Source organism: Struthio camelus, chromosome 9 (genome assembly GCF_040807025.1).
Source record: "Struthio camelus isolate bStrCam1 chromosome 9, bStrCam1.hap1, whole genome shotgun sequence".
In the NCBI taxonomy this organism is placed as follows: domain Eukaryota; kingdom Metazoa; phylum Chordata; class Aves; order Struthioniformes; family Struthionidae; genus Struthio; species Struthio camelus.
In genome coordinates, this window is record NC_090950.1 from 28,610,561 (window position 1) to 28,631,335 (window position 20,775).

The following is a 20,775-nucleotide window of genomic DNA, read 5'->3' on the forward strand; positions in this document are numbered from 1 at the left end:
CTATTTTCTCATGCTAAAATAACAAAATAGCCCCAGATCTGATTTTTCCACATTCTGCATTTGTGATCTGTGGCTTTATGACTGGTAATTAGATGAGGTACACCAGAAACATAGATATACCATTTCATCTCTTAATGTTTCACAAAACTGAAAAACTGAAATTCATCATACAGCAGGATATAGCTCTGCTATTTAAAAACTAGTACTTATAACGTTTGACAAGTGCCAATAGAAGTTAAAAAAAAAAAATCAAGTTGATTATTTACACAAGCAAAAATTGTTTCCTTTTATGACATCTTTGGAAAGGAATGTGACTTATCCAAAACCATATCCTAATAGGTCACCCTATATGCCTAAAAGAAACAAATATTAGGGAGTTGAATGGATTTGCAAACAAGGATCATGACTGTTGTATGTACATACGCTGGTCGCACTTTTCTCCCACCCAGCCGGGGAGGCAGTGGCACGTTCCTAGGACGTGGTCGCAGCTTGCCGCATTCTTGCAGTTGCACACCTGGTGGCAGTCAAGTCCAAAAAATCCATCTGGACAAGCTGAAAATGCAAAATAACCCTTTTTAATTGAAGGTCCCGTTTCTTCTTTGCATAAACTTTAGCTCGCTCAGAGATCTGCAAACACTGTATGCTGCTAACCTTCGACTTGATGCTTTGTCACAGCGTCACTCTGTGATTATACTTTTGAGCCAAGGGTGCTTTAAGGGTTAAACCTGCACAGTCTTGTGCTGTGCGTATCTCAGAAAAACGTGACCCATTTTATAAAAGCAATAGATTTCTGCATAGAAAAACACAGCTGAAAATATATTTGAGAGCCATAAAACAGGAGAGGGAGGAATCTGAATTCACACAAGTCAGTAATTGTGCCTCTGTAAGGGATAGAGTAAAATAAATGATTCAATACTAGACCACCAGACCATCTCTGCCGATCTCCCTGTCTTCTGAAATGCAAAACATACTCTCCCGTTTACTCTCCTGACACCTTTCTAAAGGTTTTCTAGCAGTGAACGTAAGATATATGGTTGCAGTTCAGTGCTGAAATGAAAACCTTGCAAAGAGAAGGAATAGAGAAAACAAAGATAAAATAAGTGTGGCAAAACTTCTTCAGAGAGCTTAAGGAACTCAGCACCATACCTAGGATGTGTAAGGAAGTGCAGCATTCAATTTACATCTTTACCACTGTTGACGGTAGAAAATAAGCCTGTGGTTTTCAGAGGGGCACATCATATCCAAAGTGCTGTATGACAAGGATGCTAAGGTGGCAATGCAGAGTTCAAAAATATTAGGAAGTGCCAAAATTAAACTGTCTATATAATCTCAATTTACCCTCTCTGTCTGCATGCATATATATGTGTGTTTGTAGATTATTTAAGTATGTATAATTATACTATACTCAGTAATAATAAATCTTTAGAGTCACAACTGTATGTCATTCTTTCCGCAGAACCTCGGAATCATTTAATCCCAGGAGCGATGGTGCTCCTCAGAGGGGCAGCTAGTCAACAAAACTTAGTGCTTTGTCCTCATTATCCAACATAAGCTTATATTTAAAACCCATTTCTCAAACTTCTACCATGAATTCAGAATGACTAGTTTCCCAATAAAGTTTTATAGGATGTTTATCACCATATGAGATTTAAAGACACCACACACAAATTTCACAGCTATCTACCAGGTCAGAGTAATAGCATTATCTATGGGCATCTCAAAATTTCAGACACTTTTGTCCCCTTTCTTGCCCTCTTTTTCATGCCCAGGCTTTTTGTTCCAGCCTATTTTTACTGTCATTTCTGCAAATGTAAACTCAGTCCTCTAACAGAAAGATTTCTATCTGTTTTGTCTACCAGGGGAGAAAAAAATCTGTATCTCTGGATATAGGCAGACCTGGACTTCAGACAGTGAAGATGGTAGTTTAACACAGAGCAACACCTGCTTTGGCTTCTTTACTCTTACCATTTCTGCTTAGCTTGTGATTACATACCATTGTTGCATTTACTCAAAATCAAAAGGCTGATCTCTCCTTCATCCTGTTCAGGCTGCAGCTTCTATTTTAGCATATGAAAAATATTCAGGTTACACTACTCTCCATGCATGTACTGGAGAAAACTGTCTCAGAAAAGTGGAAAAGTACCTCATACTGATATGAAACTATAAAGCATTAGTCAGCCTCTGTTTGGTTCTTACTGGTGAGAGAGCTGTTGAATCAAGCTGTAAGAAAGAACCGCCTGCACATGGTTTCAATCTTCATACATCCTTATTTATTACGCGTCAGTAGTGCGTATGGCACAGCATACAAGAAAGGACTTCTGCTACTTAACCCTAGGTAACTTCAAAGGCTGACAAGGTTTTCCCTTTGTTTAATTCAGGGACTACAGAGCATTGTCAGCTATTTTTAGACATCTACAGTATTTATTTTCCCCCTTTATCTTACTAAAATATCTTATTGGGCTATCTAACAATATTGATTAACTGCAGAAACCCCAAGACAGAAGCACAGTTAGTCTGTCCTGCAACAGCACCCATTTAGTCAGCAGTTCAAATTCGGACCTTCAGTGCTATACTTAACACGGGCTATAAATTCCTGTTATTAATACATCAGTGAATAAAAATAATGTAGGAAAAAATCTGAGACTCCTGCCCCTTTCAATTCTGAGGGATAATTGTGCAGTGTTTTGAGCTATGCCATCAGATCATGCAATGAACTGGATAATTCTTCTGCTGCTTTGATATCGCAACTTGACACTTGCCTTCAGTCATACAACACAACACACAATACCAGAGAGTAGTGGGGAACAAAATTAAACAAAATCACAGTACAGTAAAGGCACCTTGGTAGCTTTTTTTTTCCCCCCTAGTTAAATGGCCTATTTGCAAACCGTAGCTGCTTTGCAATGGAAACTGCTCTGCTCCTTTGATAGCTCTTTTGAGTACCAAATCAAACAAAACCCCAGAGGCAAATTTGGGGGCTTTTGCAATTTCAGCCTGAATCTGGACACCATGTTATCACAATGCATAATACCTGGAATAACAACTGCACTCTCAAAACGCTATTTGTGCGGGCGTGTATTTCAATATTACATTTTGTAAGGTGCCGTCTTCTCCTGGGACTTTGAACTTACAAAGCTATAAATGTTTCAGTTTCGCTGTTTCCGTGATGATGGCAAAGTCCTTCTCAGCCCTGGGATGAAGCGTCAGCAATATGCTAGATGTCTCAGGCAACTCAGCCAGCTGTAGGTCTAAATTCCTCTGGCGCATGTGAGAAGGGCGATGGTTCCAAGGCTCAGAACTTGGCCAATGTGGGTAGACTGTCAGGAGGACGGCAGAAAAGCACACACCTGCCAGAAGGACACCCTGCCAATTTCCAAGTCACTAAAAACAGAAGTGCTACAGCTCTTCAGAGAAAAGGTTGCCAGGAAGTTCCACCAAAGGCAAACCACCTACACATTTTCCTCAATCTTTATTTTTGCAAACAGCCAAACTATTCTGGATGAAACTTGCTACACATAATGGTAAAAAAAGGTCAGCTCAGAGCAAAGTCTCAGCATGTCTGAGACAAAACATGTACAAAACTGGGTCTTATGACAACTGCAAGGTAATCTTAACAATAAGCACTGAAGTCTGCTTGCCCCTAACACAATCCTCTTCCAGCAATTTAAAGAGATAAACATGCTCAACAGAACTGATTTGGAAACTGAGACTTGTATTTTTTTCAATAGACATCATCTAGGCTTCCCAGTATTCCTCACTCCTGCTTTGGTAAAGGATAGTTAGCCTCCTCGTCCTTTTGATTCCTGCTGAAAGGAACAGATTTGCAATGCAGATAACTATGGTTTTCCAATATGGTTCACACTCATTTGAATTCAGCAGAGAATGCTCAATTCACCAACGCCTTTGGTATATAAAAAAATAGTAAATACCTCTCAGTATATAAAAAAATAGTAAATACCTCTCAAGTTGAATGACTTAATTTCCTATAGAACAGACTGAAACTGGTCATTTTGACTCACCAGCTCCCGACATCATAACTACTACAGAACAGCAAACAAGTTGTAGGACACGCATCAAGATAAATACAAGAACCGTGTTTAGATGTGACTAGCTTAACAAAGGGCCTTCTTTGTTTTTCCCTTTCCTTTGCTATGCTGCTACAAATGAACTTTCCTTTGCTATGTTCAGGAAAGTGTTAAGAACAAAAATGAAAACTGTTTACTTTTCAGGTAAGTAAATCTAGGTTAAATAATTTTCTAAATATTCACTAAAAGACTGAAGAGTTTTGAGATGAGGTTGGACTGACATCAGTAACGAAAGATCTAGGTCAGGCCTGCACAACAGACAACTCAAGGGCTTCTTGTGGCCCTAGAGCTATTTGCGTGGCTGTTGAAAAGTAACACAATTTGTCTGGACTGCTACCCAGCCGACCGCTGGCCAGTCAACCTTCCTGTGGGCCACTTGGCACACCTGTACTTTCTCCTGCCAAGCCAGCAGGTCAAAGCATTCTCAAAAATGGACCTGGAGGAAGCCGGAAGACTGTATTGGGTAAGCAGGAGGGGCGTGAGGGAAGCCGGAGGTATTGTGTGGAGGGGATATGGCGAGACAAGTACACTCCAAGGCTGACAAACCAAAACTTTTGATGGTCTACCAACATAATGCTTCTCCTAGGCAGCGCTGGCTCTGGTATAATTGTCCTTAGTGCAAGGTGGGGTGGAAGCAGAAATTCTCTTGTGCTTCCTCCCAGTATCACAGTCTCTGATTCTTAGCTTTTCCATAATGCCTGGCCAGGTACCATAAGCCCTACAGGACCTGCACAGAGACAGTTCTTGGGAAAGACAGCCCTGTTTTCATACATACTGACTATATAGCCATTAATTTTCCAGGAAGACGTGTTAGCATTAGTTTATCAGTAACTTCTCTGTTTCTGAGCCAAAAGAGAGGATAGAATTATGAAAACAGGGTTAAAGTAAATCATTTTAGAAAGGAACATAGCGTAGATATCATAAATTACGTCACACAGTTTCAAGCAGAACTTTGAACAGAATATTCATTTCATATAATAATTCCTGGAGAGAATGAAAGGGAAACAACAAACAATTTTCTGAATTCCAATCAATTGCGCGTTTTGCAACACTGCTACAAAAGCTGTGAAGCACCTTCCTCTCCATCAGAGGGCAATATGTGCACACAAGTGGTACCATTTCCCTGTTGTAGCTGTTAACACTACTGTTGTAAGCTAGCGGATAATGCTGCTTCCTAAACAAAATAATTGCGGCATTGGTTTAATGATCATCATTTATAAAATTTTCAGTCATTTAAAACTAAATAATTTTCCGAATATCTGACTGAATATGTGCTACTTCTGCTGCATTCAGGAAAGAATATATTTTATGATTTGTACAATGTTACAGCACGCAGCAACATCCTTAGAATATGCCACAGACCAACACATAATGATGTATCTAAGAAATCCAGCCCAACCTTTCCATCGCTTGACCAAATTATCAGGTAATACATGATCTGTTGGATTTACTGAAGTTTACTGAAGATTGCGTTCTTAAGGAGTTCTTTCAGGAAGATGCACAGACTCATATTTTTCTCTAAAATATTTCAGAGATGCATTAGGAACAAGTAGTTCTGAGGCAGGACAAGTATCTTTTTGCTCACTGCTAAAACTGTAAGACTCTATGAAGAGAGCCTTCATAGAGACATGATACAGCAGGGGTCTCAAGCACATATCTCATTTTAACCATGTGATCATTTCTGTATGCTGATCGGACTCACAACCCAAAGTTAGGCACACACTTAAATGCTTTGTTGCGCTGAGATACAAATGCACATTTTCGTATCATGTTCCAACGAAGTTGAATGTTTTATTTACATCAGGCACTGCAAATTGTAAAACCAGATCTTCAGCGATCCAAAAAAAAAAAAAACCCACAACCTATCTGCATAAAACTGAAAGAGCAGAATGAGAAACAGTACCTTTTCCACAAAACGTTCCTGTCCAGCCAGCCGCACAAGTACAGGCTCCGCTCACATGGTCGCAGACAGCCCCATTCCGGCACTGACAATTGTACTCACAACCCAGGCCAAAGGTTCCCTCGGGGCATCCTGCAGGGGAAGAATCAAAACCAGACGATGAGTTAATTCTGGAACAGATCAGTGATCAACTGGGAATTTTTAAATACATGGGAACTCTTACTATTCGCAAAAAAAAGGATCAAGGCTTAACTGTAATACCTAAAACTGATATGATTAAGTATTCTCCTTGGGGTCCAGATAAAGTTAGGCTGTTTTTTATTAAGATCTATTTTAGAAAAATGTCAGGTTGTTGAAAGGCTGTAAATTGTACACAGACAAGTAACATCATTTGATAGTTGCAAAGCCTGCAACTTCAGTATTTCTGCCTGATGACTCTTTACACGCTGGTCTAGAACTGCTGGTTTGCACGCGTCCTCTGGGCCTTCCTCAGCCAGGAGGCGTAAGGCTCCCAACTTCTGGGCCTGCTTTGGAAGCCCTATCCCCCTTTTCCTTGCAATCCTGACTCCCCAGAAGGTTGGAGAAAATATAAAACATGGTGACCTCCTTTGGAAAGCTCCAAACTGAAAGGGGCATACTTCACTTGCAGGCTCTGCTTTCAAAAATTCAAGCTAAATTGAATTCCAGCTAAAACATTACATCTGTGGGACAGATTAAGAAACTACATTTTCACAGCAGTTATGGTAGGAGCTTTAAAAGATTTGCATGGTGCTCACTATCTGGAAGAAAACAATACTTGAGCACGCACATAATTTCTTCCAATTGCAATTAAGAATTGGGCCAGTCGCCTAATTTACATTAGATGCTTTGGACAAAGCCGAAATATAGAAATATATTTAGGTTAAGCACAATATTGCAGGGCCTCTATTCAAGTTTAAAGGTCTTGTGAACTTCCTTCTAAATGAATTACGTAGATTACTGCCAGGTTTCTTTAAAAGTGTAGGATTTTTACCATTTATATCAACAAAATGATTTTTCAGGCAATCTGGAAAGCATCACAGAGAGCAGAAAACAACAAGGATCCTCAAAGACGAGTCTACGTCTGGAAGAAAGTGGTGTGTATGATTCTGCCTATTCAGTATCCCGGCTGGCACTATGAGGAGCTGGTGTGAAATTTGCTCACTCCAGCATGTTAGTGACTCTCTACTAACGGGAGCTGGCCTCTGGGCCTCTTATAGAGGCTGGGGTAAGATGTCGAAGTACCTTAAGTCCTTCCTTACTTTCAGTCGTTGCTTGTGTCTGAAAATGGGTCTCCGTTTAAATGCATGTGTTCCTGCATTTATAGGTCAAATTCAGTCCCAGAGCTGAATTGGTGCAAAATTCCATTTACATCACCTCATCTTTCCAAAGCTGTGTATCATCATGCATACACTGTTTTAATGAGTAAATACGCAGAAGCGTACTCAGGTCTTAAAAGCTTGATTCTCCTTGGTGCTTATTTTCACTTGAATTTTCAAAGTCCAGGGAGAGCTATGCAAGGAAAACAGTTTTCCAGTGCAGTAATAAGCTTTGGGCTCTCAACTGGGCTTTCTTCAAACCTAAAGCATTTAACCTCGAGCCAAGACTTTCAAGGCGATGGCAACAGTCAGGATATTTCACAAATGACTCTGCTCTCCACAACACAGAGAACCTGCCCTCTGCTCCGGCAGGCACACTCTGCTGCAATGCATGCCCAGAAACATTCAAAACTCCAAGAGAGCCTGAGATGATTTGCAAAGCTGCAAGGAGAATGAGCCTAACCTTAAGCAAGAGTCTAAATAAACTTTAAGAGCAGAGGAACTGTCAGATGGTAATGGAGATCTTGCCTCCAAGGCAGCATAAAATGTTTAGGGAAGAATTGTGGCTTTCATAAGCTCGCTCCTTAAAACAGACCTACGTTTATGATCAGTGCTTCATACATACAGAATCAAAAAGAGGAGAAAAGCAAACAAAACCCTCCCATAACCTACAGACAAAACACTAGGGGTTGCCAAATGTTTCCCTGGTGGCAATGGCTTCTTTGATTACTTTGCCTCTGCCACAGAGGTGAGGATCAGCTATCTGGCTACTTTCTGTCCGCAGAGATGCCATTTTGAGAGAGATTAAGAGAGAAAGGTAAGTGCAGCTGGCATCTACTTCTCTGGGAGCTGGTCTTCCCACCAACTGCACTTCCACTTCCTCTAAGCTGACAGCAATAAGAGCTATAAGCTTAACTTCTCAGGGTTTTTGTCTCAGGTCACCATTCCAGATTAATTATTTTGACATTTCTGTGTGACACCAGCATTAATTCTGCCTACACTACTGAGACTTGTTCAGCTAGGTCTGTGCCACTGAAAGACTGTTAAACTGACAGATAAAAAAATTATTTTGTTTAATAATAATAATAACAACGTAATGAAATAGCTTAATTACATAATTTATTGCCACAGGGTGCTGCGAATACCAAAAGTTTGCATGGGATCAAAAAGCAATTAGGCATATTAACGGAAGAAAAATATTAAGGTAGAGCAAACATAGAGATACTATTTCTGCCTCAAGAAGCCCCTGAGGCTGAAACCAGGGAAAACGTATCAGTAATTATCTATATGCCTACTTTTATCCTCTTAAGGCATCTGCTATTGACCACTGCTAGGGACAGGTTAGTGGAGGACAAGGGCCTTTGGCAAGACCACTATAATTTTGATATTAATAAACACAGGTCCCTACATCTTTCTGATTTTACTTCTGATACGCCTATGAGAAGCATTTCTATGCCTGGTCTTAAAAAGGATTTATGAAGAAAAAGCACATACCTGAAATTGGATAAATATAACTGATACGGAAAAATTTATGCTACAAGTCAGATATATATCAATCCTATCACTGACATGAAGTCTTCCTAACATTCAAAATAGCTGTTTAACTCCAAACAAGTCTGAAAATAACTCTTCTGGAATCCAAATTAGTTAAACTATCTAACCTGGAAGAAATCTGAGATTCCTGGGATGTGGCGTTCCCCACAGACAAAAGACAATACAGCCTACATGTCTTCCTGAAGGGAATTTGAAGGAAAAACAATTTCCACTTCTTGGTTTTGCAAATTCCCCATATTGACCAAGTTGCAACTTACTCCATTCACAGTGTTTCCCGGTGTATCCTGGCTCACAGAAACAAGATCCGGTGACTGGATCACAGCTACCATCACTGCTATTGCAGACACATGTGTTTTCACAGCCTTGTCCCCAATGGCCACTATCACAAGCTGCAATGGGAAACAATGTTTACAGATACATTGGGCTTGGCCAACAGATAATTTTACATCTAAATGAGAGAACAGAAAAGGCGCAAAATGGCCACTTAAAATACAGGCACCGCAGACTAGATTCTCAGCTGCAGAAATGTGGCACAAATCAATTGAAATAAGTACAATTTTTGTTGATTCATGCCTGCTGGAGGTAGGCAGCTGAGCTGCCTTGCTGACATGTCTAGTCTCATGAAGAGGGCAGAGGCTGTAAAAATTTTTGCATCTCTTTTCCTGAACAGAAACAAACATTTTTCTTTGTCATGATCATATAACTCGTTAGACAGCCTAGGCATGTACGGGAAGTTATCTAAATGGTCGCAAATATTACTAATTGGTTTGATTTTTTAAAAACGCACGTTGGTGGACTCTTCAAATTCTGCCAGAGTTTTCCTCAGTACCAAGCCTGGGAAGCCAGGTCCAAAACTTACTTCTGTCAACACCTGCAATTAATTTGAACCTTTTTATGTTTACAAGATCAAGTTTAGAAAGAGATTTGTATACTGTTGGCTTTCTGCAACAGAGATCATAACAAATCGAGGAGAAAAAAAACGTAACAAGGAAAAAGAAAGACTCAGACAGGATGGTTTAACATTTATAGGCTACTACTCAAACAGGGCAAACCTGTACTCTTCCACTGCCATCCTTATGGAGAACCACACTAAGGTCAACAGAAGGATGCTCTGCTTTTACACAGAGCAGAATTTCTCCCAGCATTTACATTCACAAGTTAGGGAGCGACATTAAGACACAAGACTGTGCACATGACACTCACTTGTTGAAAAAATCTCTCCTAAACAAACTGAAAAATTGAGAATTAATCTTAAAACTAATCTGTGCAGAGGACGAAAAACAAAAGTGACTGTCAGTCAAAATGCTGACAGATGGCACTGGGCAAAGGGATCCACAGTGTTGAAATAAGTGCTTATATCAATACTTTGCACTTCATCAGCCATCTATTTCAACACTCTGAACCTAGATAATTAAGGATTATAACCACCCAGGCTGTGTAAACCTATAAGGACACCATTTCAGAGACAGTAAGATTAGTAAAAGTATATTAAAAAAAACTGTAATAGACTAAGAACAAACTTACATTTGTAGTTCAGTTCCTGAGAGAGACCGTGTGGCACATATAGTGAACAGACGTGTGACTCACCACGTTTGCAGTCCTGGCCAGTCCAGCCAGGGGGACACGTGCATTCTCCAGTAACACGGTGACACTGAGCACCTCTACTACAGCTGCATAACAGAAGGCAATTTTGTCCATAGTAACCAGCAGGGCAGGCTGAAAACAGATGAACAGACTGTAACATCACCTAGATAATAACTCAGGCACCCATCGATCTCTTCGAATGAGACAGCAACAGCTTGCCCCCTAAAACATGCATTACCTTCCACCCGGAAATCAGAAAGGTAAAGAGAAAGAAACATCTGCAATGTGTACACTAGGTGTTTATGGCTGGATCCTGTGAAGTGGGAATAGCTTGAGAGACTTTAGGGTACCTCTGCTGAATGTCACAATCAATCAGGTAAGGCAAAGAGTGCTTAGCACAGGTAAGCTGGGGCAGGGGTGGGCACATTCAAACGTTCATGAAAAGCACTGAGCCGTTCTGTGATGAACAAGGAGAAAACATACGCCATCACCGACGTCTTGCATGAAGGAGTGCTCTCTCTGAGGGTCTGTCTATATTACAAGCACTTGAGTCACACTCAAGCACGCTTCAATAAAGCTATGTTCAGGGAACACTCAGCCACACCACAGCAGCACAGACCAGTCGCTTGAGTCTGTTCTCAACAGCTCTGGTGGGTCTGCCCGGACAGCACTGATGCTACTCCTACGTCCTCACTACTATGATGTCCTGAATTAGCTAGGTTAAGGAGTATTGCTGCAAAAATAATCCTAGAGTAATGCCATAGGGGCCAGCTGGTTGCCCAACCCTTGTCAAGCAATCAGAATTACTATGTAGGTATTGTGGCTATTATATACAGTATTTCTGAGTAAATATATCCACAGATTAGGCCTAATAATTATATTATTTTGTGAGGCAGTTTAGCTAGTCATCTGCATTTGTCTGTAATCTCCCTCTGTCTGGCAAATCCTGCCAAATCCAACCTGGGGAATTCTTGAAGCTTAAGCGTACTTTATCTTCGAGCAGTGCGTCTAATGTAACAAGTATCTTGTAAAATAGGAATAAGGTAAAAATCAAACCATAAGCTGGATTTTCAAGCTAACTTTCTTTTTTTTTTTTCTTCTTTCACTGAGAAGGCCAATATGATGACTTACAGGATGAGCAGGATTCCCCAGTGTAGCCAGGGGGACAGTCACAGGCTCCGGTTTCTTTGTTACACCGTCCTCCGTTCGCACAGGGCTCGCAGGAGGACTGGCAGTCTAATCCCCACCAACCATCAGGGCAATCTATTTAAAAAAGCACGAGAGATGCCCACAATACCAATTTCTATTTCAAGACAACTACAGATTTATGCTGTTACTTAAAGAAACTCAAAAATAATAGCAAAGCTAAGCTGGAAAGAGGACCCTTACATTATCTCTATAGAGCTACAGCGCCTTCATAATAAAGCTCCCCAAAGAATCAACATGACACCATGTTGCAGTACTTCAGAACACATTTGAAGATAGACACAAAGGCTCTCTTCCAACTTCCATTGCTATGTGTGTGTTTTCCAGTTTGGTTTCTGATGCAGAAATGTTGGGAGCGTTCAGATATATCTGAAAAATGAATTACTGTGCTCAGCAATGGAAAAACAGGACAGTAGTCTGAAGGGAGGCTCAGGAGAGTAGGATTGTGTTTTTGTACTTTTGCTTGGCTGAGTGGGGGAAAAGATAGTCATACAGTATTTCCAGGTAAGCTGGTGTTATAAATGTATGTCACTCATAGTTCTGTAATTTGGTTTGGCCGATTTCTAATTTCCCATTCGCTCTTTCCACGTGCAAGTAAATCACGTCCCACTGAATCCTGAGGAACAAAAGAAACACAGCAGGAACATCACATATAACGTAAGTTGGAGGCAGTCCATTGGAAAATGAGAAAAGGTGATTAGTACAAAATAATTTCTATGGACCATTACTGCATTTTTCTATAGGGTTTTCATGTGAAATGAGATCATAACATGCCTGTCACATATTAATGTCTCTGCACTTTTGTCAGATATATTAGCATCCCAGTTTTCCCCCATGGTCCAAGCAGAGGGACTGGACAAGAGGTGGAGTCCAGGTCTCACCTTCAGCTCTACCTCCTTTGCCGTGTTTCCTCTAAAGGAAGCAGTGAGTCACAGCTTGGGTCTGCTCTGGGCAGATGGTCCTCAGAGCACGCAACCAGAGATTTACAAGTGTCAGAGGGGCACACCAAGATCCCTTGGTAGCTCACTGTCCCTGAGACTTTCCTCATTACTCTACTTACACCTACAATAATGCTCTCCTTTTCAGCTCCTTCCTCTGTTTTGGATCCATCGCTCCATTCTCCCAAATTTTTTTTCTGGTTCCACGATAGCTGCCTTTGACCTGTGCCCTTCAACAGCTCCTGAGGCACTGCGTGTATATCCCAAGCTCTGCTCTGGGACTCAGAGCTGCTGCAGTGCCCTGATCTCTGCCCATCTTGCATAAACCCAGCCCAGCACACAAATCACAATTATTAGCTGAGGCAGAGACACAAGGCAGGGTGACTGAACCACACTCCCCCTGGACAAGGGATTGCACATGTTGGATGTAGTATGTTCCACACCAAGACCTACCCTTTACCCATTCTGCAAATGAAGCATACTACACGGCAGCAGTTGTGGCGGGAACAGAATAATTCAGCTTATTTCCCTGGTTCCAAAGCAAGCAGGCTCCCTACCCTGGCCAAACGTCAAACACACCTTGGTCACATGTAGCGCCAGTTTTCCCAGCTGGGCAAATACACCGCCCAGTCTTTGAATCGCACAGTGCATCTCCGCAGCCGCAGCTCTGCCTGCAGTTCACACCAAACCTCCCAGGGTGACAAGCTGTTCAAAAGAAACCCAAAGACACGGTTAGTGTATCCAAACATTTTGAAGATATTAGGAGGCACCAACAGCAGCAATTTGAAATTGAGCTGTGTTGGTACAAAGTGATCTGCATTCGCATCATTGCCTCAGTGACCTGTGGTGTGTAACTAACTGCGCAAGAAAGCGCTAAAAAAAATCTGTGCCTGAAGCTTGACAAAGAAATATGGTTACCTGGCCAAATAAAGAGCATTAGTAACTTGCCTTAATCTTTTACCAGTCATTGGAGGGGATGTAAAAATCACACAGCAGTTTCCAGCCTCAGCAACAGACCATACTGCTGGTTAGCAAAACAGCCTCCCTTCAACAGCTGTAAAGGAATAGCAACGTGTCTCCTATGAAATCTAGCTGTCCTCTGTGTTTTCTAGATGAATTCAACAGCCCTATGCCTGCATACATATTCTCCATCATGGATCAGGGATGACGGCTAGCGCTGCCAAATATCACTTCAGCTTCAGTGGGATCTGCCTACCTGAATCAACAGCAAATGTAGCCTCTCTCTTGCCTGAAACTTCTGTATCTGAACACGAGTTTCTTTGCTAAGCTTTCCCGGCCAGTGTGTACCTCCCAGGGAAATATGCATTGAGTACCTACGTAAAAGGCATTTTTCTCCGTGAAAACCAGGTGGGCATGGATGCTTGCAGAATCCCGTCTCATGATCGCATAACACATCAGGAGGACAGCTGCACCGCAGTTTGCAACCAGCTCCATAAAAGCCAGACAGGCACTCTGAAAAACGCAATAAACACAGAACATATGCAAGGAGGAGGAGGAAGAGCTGAGAAAACTGAACAAAAGTCATAAAATAATTTGGCAGAAATTTACAGAAAATCCATTATAATGTGTATCTTAGAGGTGCTGATAACTTAGTTTAAACATTTATTAAACACGTGCATGGACATTTCCAAGAGGTTACGGCTCAGATATAACCCAGAAACAGAGCTGCAGGAGGCGTCAGGATATTGTCAAGTACCGAGCGATGACAGAATTCTTTACTCTTCTCATCTGTTACACCTTCTGCTGCCCTCTGTTTTCATTCAGTCCTGGGAAAGGGACACTTTCCCCCAGAATTTAGCATATTAGCAAGAATGCTAAAGGTATCCAAATCCCCCAGAACTAGTGTCATAAATCTGACACATTACTGTGTGCCCGCAGAGTACGGAGAAGAATCTGAGGGGAGGATCTCTACTGCATTACGCCACTGCTGTCTACAGAGGGCTACTGAGACACACAGACATGAATGTAGAATAATGTTCTCTTTGAACTACCCTCGAAAGCTACAGAGAATAGGTAAAATCCAAAGACCTGTAAACCTGAAAGAACGGTCACATTACACAGTACAAATAATACTGTTGTCATAAAACACAGTTTCCCCACTAATTTACTGTCCGTGTAAAAAAAGAGAAGAAGGAAAGTGAAAACTCACAGTATCTTCAGTTGTATAACAATTTGGTTTCTCAATTTCTGTTGTCATTTGATCAGGCTAAAACTACTATATTCTTAAACCTTGTTCGCACTGATGTCCCTGTAATATCAGCGCTCTGCGATATCAAGCACTCATAGAATTTGCTACATGAAAAACCACAGACAAAATAATTAGTAGAGCACATTAGTAGCAGCAGCAGCAGCAGCACAAAGCACAGGGGAGGAAGACTGAGAAATAACGATACAGGACAAAGGAACAAACAGACAAAAGAGAACGTGGCTTTCTCTTATACCTTTCTGACACTTTTTGCCTTGATAACCAGGTTTGCAGGTGCAGGCACCGCTCCTTGCATCACATTCCAGCGTGTTCGCTTTCACGCACTGACATTCCTCTGAACAGCCCGCTCCATAGGCCCACCTGGGACAGGCTGCAGCCAGATTAAAAGGAATCATTAACTCTGTAATTATGCATGAGTTATTTAAAATTGCACACTTTTGCAGAATGCAACTGCTGCAAAGCAAAAAAGTTCATTGTACTCCTCAGCAAGTACATCCCCATTCATATGATAGTACCTATTAATGTGTGGGTGTGTAAAATAGAGTTTACGTGACTCCTACATTAAGTAATTGATTTGATTTCAAGCAATCTGTGGTGAATGCAAGAACCAGGTATGTTTCAAAGCAAAGTTAGTTGAAGCTTCTGAATGAAAACTATTTGGGTTCACTCCAGGACAAAAGCTTTCATGAAAAAAAACACACAACTATCTTCTCAGTCTTGCATAAATTTTCCAAACAAAACCTGTAAGTGCAAAGAAATTTGACCATCTATGTCGTAACACTTTTATGCTTTGATTCTTTTAACATTTTGTCTTTACTCATGAGTTTATTAGCACTGCTGGTGTTTGTGAGAATTAGCACAGGCAAATATTCCTACTTCAGGGCCAAAACTTAGATGGCTCAGGTAGGAAGTCAATACAGAGGGAAGAATTTCTTTAGAGAGAAATTCAGAGGAAAAGCTTAACTTATGTGCTTTTTACTTTTGATTTACCATAAAAGGCAGAGAAACTATCATCAGTGAACTACAGAGTGACTACCAACATTTGACGTAAACCAAAAACGTTGGTAAATAGCACTAGAGGCTTAGTTAGGCTTGTATGTGGCCTTCATCCTGCCCCTGCCAGCCTTGCTCCTCAGTTCCCACTCCAGCCCTATCGAGACCAATTACTTAGCTCCAACCAGCCTTCAGTCAACGATTCAACCTCATCAACAACCCTACCGTTGACCTGCCCACACATCCATCCCAGCCCAAGCTCAGCTATAGTCTTCACCTTTATGCACTAGTAAATCTCAGTCCTTATGGCAAAATTAATTCCAGAGGAAGAGAAGCTTCTGTGCCTCGCCACAGTGTCTCATATGTCATCTGCTCCACTCGACTATTCTCAGTCCATCGCAGTATGTAAAATTTGGGCCAGACCTTAAGTCTGTGAGCTCTCCCTCCAAAGTCAGCTGAGCTACACAGTTCCCAAACCCTTGCTGATTTTATACCTCATGTAGAATCTCTTTAAGACTGTTATGCTGTGCGTGTGCTAAATGCACAGATCAGAAAAACGAGCGGGACTTACTAAGGTGGCAGAAACGCCCGTACAGCCCAGGGTCGCACAAGCAGGCTCCATAGAGGCGATGGCAGTGGCCAGCGTTGGCGCAGTTGCATGGCTTGTTACAGTTCTTCCCAAAGAATCCTTTTGGGCAGCCTTGGGAGTGCACAAACACGACGTCACATCAGTTGTTAAGTATTAAAATGAGAACACCAGACCAGCGCGCTCTCAGCAGGCACTACAGAACAACCTGCTGGGGAAGAAGCATGGCGCTGTGCTTACGGACGGGGCCTGAGACTCCACTGCTCCTGCCTCTGCCCCACACTGACTTTGGCACTGACCTAGGGCTGAGTCTCTGTATCCCATCCTTACAGCGCGCTCACTTTCTCTCACACTTTTCTTGTCTAGTATTTAAATAAAAAGCACTGCAAGTCGCTCATAGGTGTTATGTCTTGTACAGTGGAGATTATTCTCGTTTGGGCCCTTCAGACGAGCCATGCGCATTTACTTCTAGCTAGGAACAAGAGGAAATTGTGAGGTTCCAGGCATAAACCCCATCCAGCAAAACAACAGAAATCATACCATCTTCGCACAACTTTCCGTGAATTCCTGGCGGGCAGCGACATTGCCCTGTTACAGGGTCACAGGAGCCTCCGTTCTGACACTTACAAATGCTGGCACAGTCTTTCCCATACGTCCCAGGGGAGCAAGCTGCAGAGAAAGCAGAGAAGATGAATGGGCAAAGTAATTTTTCCCTCTGCTAGAAATGAAGTGAAATAAGACTTCCGTCATCCCAACTGAGCAATGGAAGAATCGCTTTAGCCAAGCAGGCTCTAAATATATAAGGTAATAAGTATTCATTCAATATTTGCTAGACAGATCATTTTAAAGTGACACCTGAAATAACCAGGCTTACTTACTGAAGGAACTTCCAAATCCCAATATCCAAATTCTCCCATGTATATTCTCCCCTCCGAATAATTCATGAGTCTTAAGAAACATTGCATAAGAAGTACAAAGTTTAAAATTGAAGCACTGTTCTGAATATTTGGAGGTAAATATTTTGCACATCTTTTTTTTTTTTCCCCAAAAGGCCTTTTATAAAAATAATGTTGTAGTTGTCTAAAATACTTAGCGTCTCCGAAATTCCACAGAGAACTGTGTACAAAACGGATCCATAACAGCATGGGATTCCTTCCTAAAGCTCAAACTCTTCCAGCGTGAAAGAAATTGTGAAATAGAGCATTGCTCCATTATTTGCAGCTTGAGCTAGCTGAGTAAATACAGTTATGGGAACCATCTGACTTAACTGACATTTTATCAATGTACATTAAGAAACTTGACATTTCACATCAATTTTCTTTCAGTTTCTTCTGTGCATTATTACAGAAATTTAGTTCTAGTTTTCTCAACTGTTAAGCTTCCCCTAAAACCATGAACCATGCTGTATTTTAAGAAAACAAGAAAAAAGAACAAAAGCACTCATATATGACTAATTCATACCGATCATATATTGCATTTATCCTTGTTAATGCCTGCTTCGTAGGACTGCAGGTTTGACTTAATAATGCACTTTCGCTATTCGTTACTCTTTAAGTTCCAAAGGAGAATTCCTCTAGATTACAAGCCCAGAAATCCATCGTAAATATAGAACAAAAGTGTTATCATTATTTATGAAGTGAATTAAATAATTTGAATCCTATCGTGAACATTTTATAATCTATCCTGAACCACTAAAGTGCCATGAAGTAAAAACATCCTAACCCGACAGGCTGAATTGTCTTAGGTAAACTAGAAATTATCATTTTACTCCTCTTCCTTCCTATTCTCTCATCTGTAACCAATGTTTATAGACCAAATCCAAGACTGGGCTCCCAAAATAACTAAGGGCAGAATGTTCATTTCAGTCATTTGCTGTTGTTTCTCCATTTTTGTCTTTGTGACGATGTCTCCAAAACAAACCTGACAGCGATTAACCCGAAGATGACTGTCTACCAACGCTAAGCATTAATTCTTCAGTGTTTCTTTGTCTCATCAGTGACAATGCAGCAAAGACAATTCCCAGTGTCATGGGCCATCACACTATATAGTACGAACACAAACAAAGAGGCCCATCTCAAACATATAGCAAGAACTGCTTTGTGAAATCTCAGGCAAGTAATACATAAGTTTTGCCTAACTGTAGATAAAGAACTGTGCATTGTACATCAAGAAATAGCCATTCTGTCTATACAGTTGGTTTTGGAATATACTTCTGAACCAGTAGACAGGAATATGGAAACTAAAAAACTTTATATAGAGAGTTCTGGCCAACTCAGTAAGAGAATTCTGAAAAAATACAACTTGCAATATTCAAAATTAACCAACCCAAGGAAATCATGTTAAATAACAGTAAGAATGAAAGGCAAGAGAAAAAACACGTCCAAGTTTACCAACACAAGAAAAAATACGGCAAAGTCTCTGGGATTCTATAAAAGAAAAATCACGTTAGGCATATAGGTCAACCCAGACTGTTACACCACCTGCCAGGACAGACTTCTGAAACTCAGCTGAGCAAGTTGTGGAACGAAGCATGGCAGACACACTACCGCACCTTGGCATTCTGCAGCAGCATTCAAAGTGAATAGGAACGAATACTGACATAAATAGTTTACAGAGGATGCTGTATTGTATTGGACGGTAGATGGTTTGAGGGTTCTTGCTGTAAAATGCAGCATCCCTTGCAGTTTAGTATACCATGCTATCATAAAATTTTGATCTGCCAATGAGACACTTGTACTCCTGGAAGACCTTTCTGGATTAAAAGAACAACAGTTTGTTACTATTTCCTACCTACCTACAGTGTCACAGCACTAGGATAAAGTCCCTAACATTCAAATGTCATCCAAAGATACAGTACTCACTTTCATTACAGATAATGCCATTCCATCCAGGTGAGCAAATGCAGCCACTGTTTTCAGTGTTGCATCTGCCTCCGTTCATACAATCCTCACAGCTCAAGGTACAGTCGTTGCCAAAAGTATTATCAAGGCAAACTGAAATGGAAAAATACAGGAGGCTTAGTGAGCACACAGATAAGACTTTCACAAGCTCTCACCTATCGCTCCAGATGCACAAGTGCCAAAAGGACATGTGCAGAGCACTGACAGGCTGAAAAAAAAAATATTAATGGTGTTAGCATTGCGAATATCACTGGAGCATCCCAAAAGGGGGGTCCAAATAGAGCGTCTCAGATTTTCTTCTTCAAATTTTGGAGTCTAAATAAAAGGAAAGCCGGAACTCCAGCTGGAATTAATTCCATTGCATACCGTAAATCTCAAAGAGTGCTTAAAACTATTTTTAAAAACTGCCTGATATGAAAAAAGGACATATTTATATGGAAGAACTGAGAAATATGAAAATGCATTCTTCCCTCACCTTCCCTGCCTTCCTTTTCTCTCTTGCACACAAATAAAAACATGCACACACACATGCACTCTTACTCTCTCTCTTCGTGGCGTCTATTAACAAAGGCACAGAAAGTAAATGCGAATCTTTGCTAAAATATCTCAGTGACATTAAGAACATAACCACATGGTCAGTCTACTGCCTGACAGGTTTTATGGATGTAGCTTGAGGTTTTTTGGAAAGGGATTTTGAAAAACACCTGAAATCAAGTTTGGCAGATTACTTCAGCTAACAGTAAGTCAGCAGGCTGGTTGCTTTTCATCAGCAATTTTCTATGTAGGGTCAGATTTCCTCTATGTCCCAGCACCCAACTGTTCCTTTTTATAAAGCTGAACAAATGCGTAAGCTTTCAAAAACAGTCAGAATCCCAGTGTTCCCACTTTGAACATGCTGAAAATTCACATCAACAAAAAAGAATACAAATTACCATTAAAAATGTCATGTTTCCACATTAAAAAGTCATTAAATCTATTAAAAAAAAGCAATCACTTGCAATAGCTTATTGTTTAAAGAGCATTTTTGTGTTTTGCAGCACAAAAATACGTTTGAAAGTATAAAGAATAGTTTGGTGTTTGGGAGGTAAAAGAACTTACTAAACCATTAAAAGTTTCATTCCTTCATCAGCTTTTCCTACAGACCATCAAGTGCTGCAAATTCTCAGCTTTCGAAAAAGGGCAAATGCTCAGCTGTGAGTTATAACACCCAAATTTATGTGGTTAAACATGAAAACAACATGCTAAAACTGGTCAATCAATATTTGATTGTAGTTTCTATGCTTGATAACCATGGGCAAAATTATCTTTTTTGTCCATTTCCCAGTTGGTTATCAATATCACTGAGTTCACCTGGATGCTATGTGATCTGGGAGGTCTTAACAGTTCTGTTCATAAATGTAAGTTAAACATTGGATTAAAGCCGAGAATAGTTCCTGAATTTGGCTGTACAGCACAGCCCTTGGAT

The 20,775-nt window shown here is 40.8% G+C and overlaps 1 protein-coding gene across 9 annotated transcripts in view; it reads right to left on the reverse strand.

The window, feature by feature from the left end:
- LOC104140056 (multiple epidermal growth factor-like domains protein 6) overlaps nt 1-20,775 on the reverse strand; it is a 214,318-nt gene that overhangs the window by 29,830 nt on the left and 163,713 nt on the right. For all 9 annotated transcript variants that reach the window (XR_011142750.1, XR_011142751.1, XM_068953773.1 and 6 more), the window contains 11 exons: nt 19,272-19,403; nt 16,951-17,079; nt 16,396-16,524; nt 15,067-15,201; nt 13,943-14,077; nt 13,184-13,309; nt 11,592-11,723; nt 10,464-10,592; nt 9,134-9,265; nt 5,989-6,117; nt 424-552 (listed from right to left, as the gene is read on the reverse strand). Coding sequence is in view for 7 of the 9 variants with exons in the window: in XM_068953773.1 (XP_068809874.1) it covers nt 424-552; nt 5,989-6,117; nt 9,134-9,265; nt 10,464-10,592; nt 11,592-11,723; nt 13,184-13,309; nt 13,943-14,077; nt 15,067-15,201; nt 16,396-16,524; nt 16,951-17,079; nt 19,272-19,403 (1,437 nt within the window). In the remaining 2 variants the exon portion in view is untranslated. The remainder of the gene's footprint in view (nt 1-423; nt 553-5,988; nt 6,118-9,133; nt 9,266-10,463; nt 10,593-11,591; nt 11,724-13,183; nt 13,310-13,942; nt 14,078-15,066; nt 15,202-16,395; nt 16,525-16,950; nt 17,080-19,271; nt 19,404-20,775) is intronic.